General features: G+C 70.2%; 1 protein-coding gene across 1 annotated transcript in view; it reads left to right on the top strand.

Moving 5' to 3' along the window:
• LOC104994895 overlaps window positions 1-1,786 on the top strand; it is a gene marked incomplete at its 3' end in the record, with an annotated part of 7,610 nt that extends 5,824 nt beyond the window's left edge. Inside the window, exons 5-6 of the mRNA XM_010848598.1 lie at window positions 190-354; window positions 1,696-1,786. Coding sequence (XP_010846900.1) covers window positions 190-354; window positions 1,696-1,786 — 256 coding nt within the window. The remainder of the gene's footprint in view (window positions 1-189; window positions 355-1,695) is intronic.
• Between the last annotated feature and the right edge of the window lie 15 nt (window positions 1,787-1,801).

The raw sequence follows: 1,801 nt of genomic DNA, 5'->3' as shown, positions 1-1,801 counted from the left end.
GGCGCCGCTGCTGAGGCTCGTGGGCACTGGCCGCCTCTGCCCGGGGCCCCTGCTTCTCCGCCCGGCCCTTGTCTCAGCCCCCCTCAGTGGCGGGGGCATCCGGTCCTCCCGTCGCGAGCCCTGGGCGTCACTTGGGGGTGGGGAGGGTGGGTGGAGTAGGCAGCACCCATGGCTACCCTCCCCTGGCAGGTCAGCCTCCCCGGTGTACCCACGGGCAGCCCTCGGTGGGTGCGTGCTTGCTGACATTTCAGCCGGATGGGGCCTGCCCTGCCCCGCCCCACCGGCTGCTCCCAGGGTCCCTGCCTCCTGCTCCCTCGGCGCTCAGCGTCTGCCAGAGTCTGTCCTCCGCCATCGGTCAGCTGGACGGAAGGATGCCCGCCGCGCAGAGGGCCTTCCTGCAGCCCCGCTCCTCACTCTGGGCCCTCGTGGACTCGCCCCTCCACGGTGGTTGCCTCTTGCCATGACCCTGGAGGCCCCCCGCCCACCCTCCGAGGCCATCACTGGACACAGCAGGGCAGGAGGGATACACCACCCTTCCCCTCCACCCCTGGTCGCTCTGCCTTCGCCGCGTGACCTGGTGGACTCTGCCGGGGGGTGTCCACGTGTTCTCGGATATGAGGCTGGGGCCCTCCGCCTCACAGGCGGGTCAGGGTCAGCCTCTTGCCAGGTCTTGGGCTGTGTAGGCAGGGCTGCCCCCGCCACACTGCACCCCTGTCCTCTGAGACTGGTGGACATCACGTTAGCAGCTTGAGATCAGCCAGGTGAGAGGGGTGATGTTGCGGACATCAGCAGATGCTACGGCCACCCCCCGCCCGAGGCGGACGTTAAGCGGCCCCCGCCTCCTCTAGGCAGTGGTTCCCCCACGTCCCTGCCCGGCAGGCTCAGTCTTCAGTGAACAATGGCGCTTGCTGCCGGCTCCTCGTAGAGCCAGGCCGGCCGCCCCCGACCCCTCAGCAGCCCCCTGCTCTGGGCCTGCGGCCGTGCACGTCATTTCTGCTCACGCTTGCCCCACTGGGGGCCGGCCCTTTGCCAGAGCGGTTCACGCTCTCTGGGGCAGGGAAACCGATGCTGTGTGCAGAGGGGCTACCTGGGAGCTGGGGGCGCTGCTGCATCCGTCAGCGTGTTCGTGGCCAGCCCCGGGGTCCTCCCCCCACCGGCCTGAGGACAAGCCCCCTTTCCTCCCCTGAGGTCATGCGGGGACTGCATGGCGCAGCCTCTGGAGGCTGAGACTGGCTTCCGTGGGGCTTGGCAGGGAGGCAGCCCCAAGTAGCAGCCAGGGGGGTCTCCTGCCCCAGAGACCAGCGTGCGGGCAGAAGGGCCTGACATCGGAGGCAGGGCCTGGGGCGAAGCTGGGGGTGCTGGCCGGGGCTCCCCCTTGCCAAGCTCGCCAGGGTCACGGGGAGGCTGGGGGCAGCCCTTCAAGGTACGACCAAGGGGTTTGGGAGGCCCCACGGGGGACTCCAGCCCACAGCCCAGTCTCTGGGGTGGCCATTGCCGCCGGGCCTCCATAACCCCCAGCTCTGTCCACACACATGTCAGCGCGTCTGCACTCAGCAGGACCTCAGGGCAGAGAACCCTCTCAGCTTGCGGGTCCTCAGATCCGGAGCCGAGCTCAGCGGGCCCCGGGGGTCCGCCCTAAGGTTCCCGCTGAGGCTCGCCCAGGCCGCAGCCCCGCACACCTCTGCTGCCCTCCAGCGACCCTGCCAGCAGTCCTGACCGAGGAGGCCCAGGCTCCTGTGGCCAGCCCGAGGAGACTGGCACAGCAGCCGGGCGGCCTGCGCTTCCTGTGCGGCCGCCCCCT

The sequence above is a fragment of the Bison bison genome, unplaced genomic scaffold (genome assembly GCF_000754665.1).
Source record: "Bison bison bison isolate TAMUID 2011002044 unplaced genomic scaffold, Bison_UMD1.0 scf7180017850459, whole genome shotgun sequence".
NCBI lineage: Eukaryota > Metazoa > Chordata > Mammalia > Artiodactyla > Bovidae > Bison > Bison bison.
The sequence above is the reverse complement of the archived record's forward strand: the minus strand, read 5'-3'. Positions and strand labels throughout refer to the sequence as shown.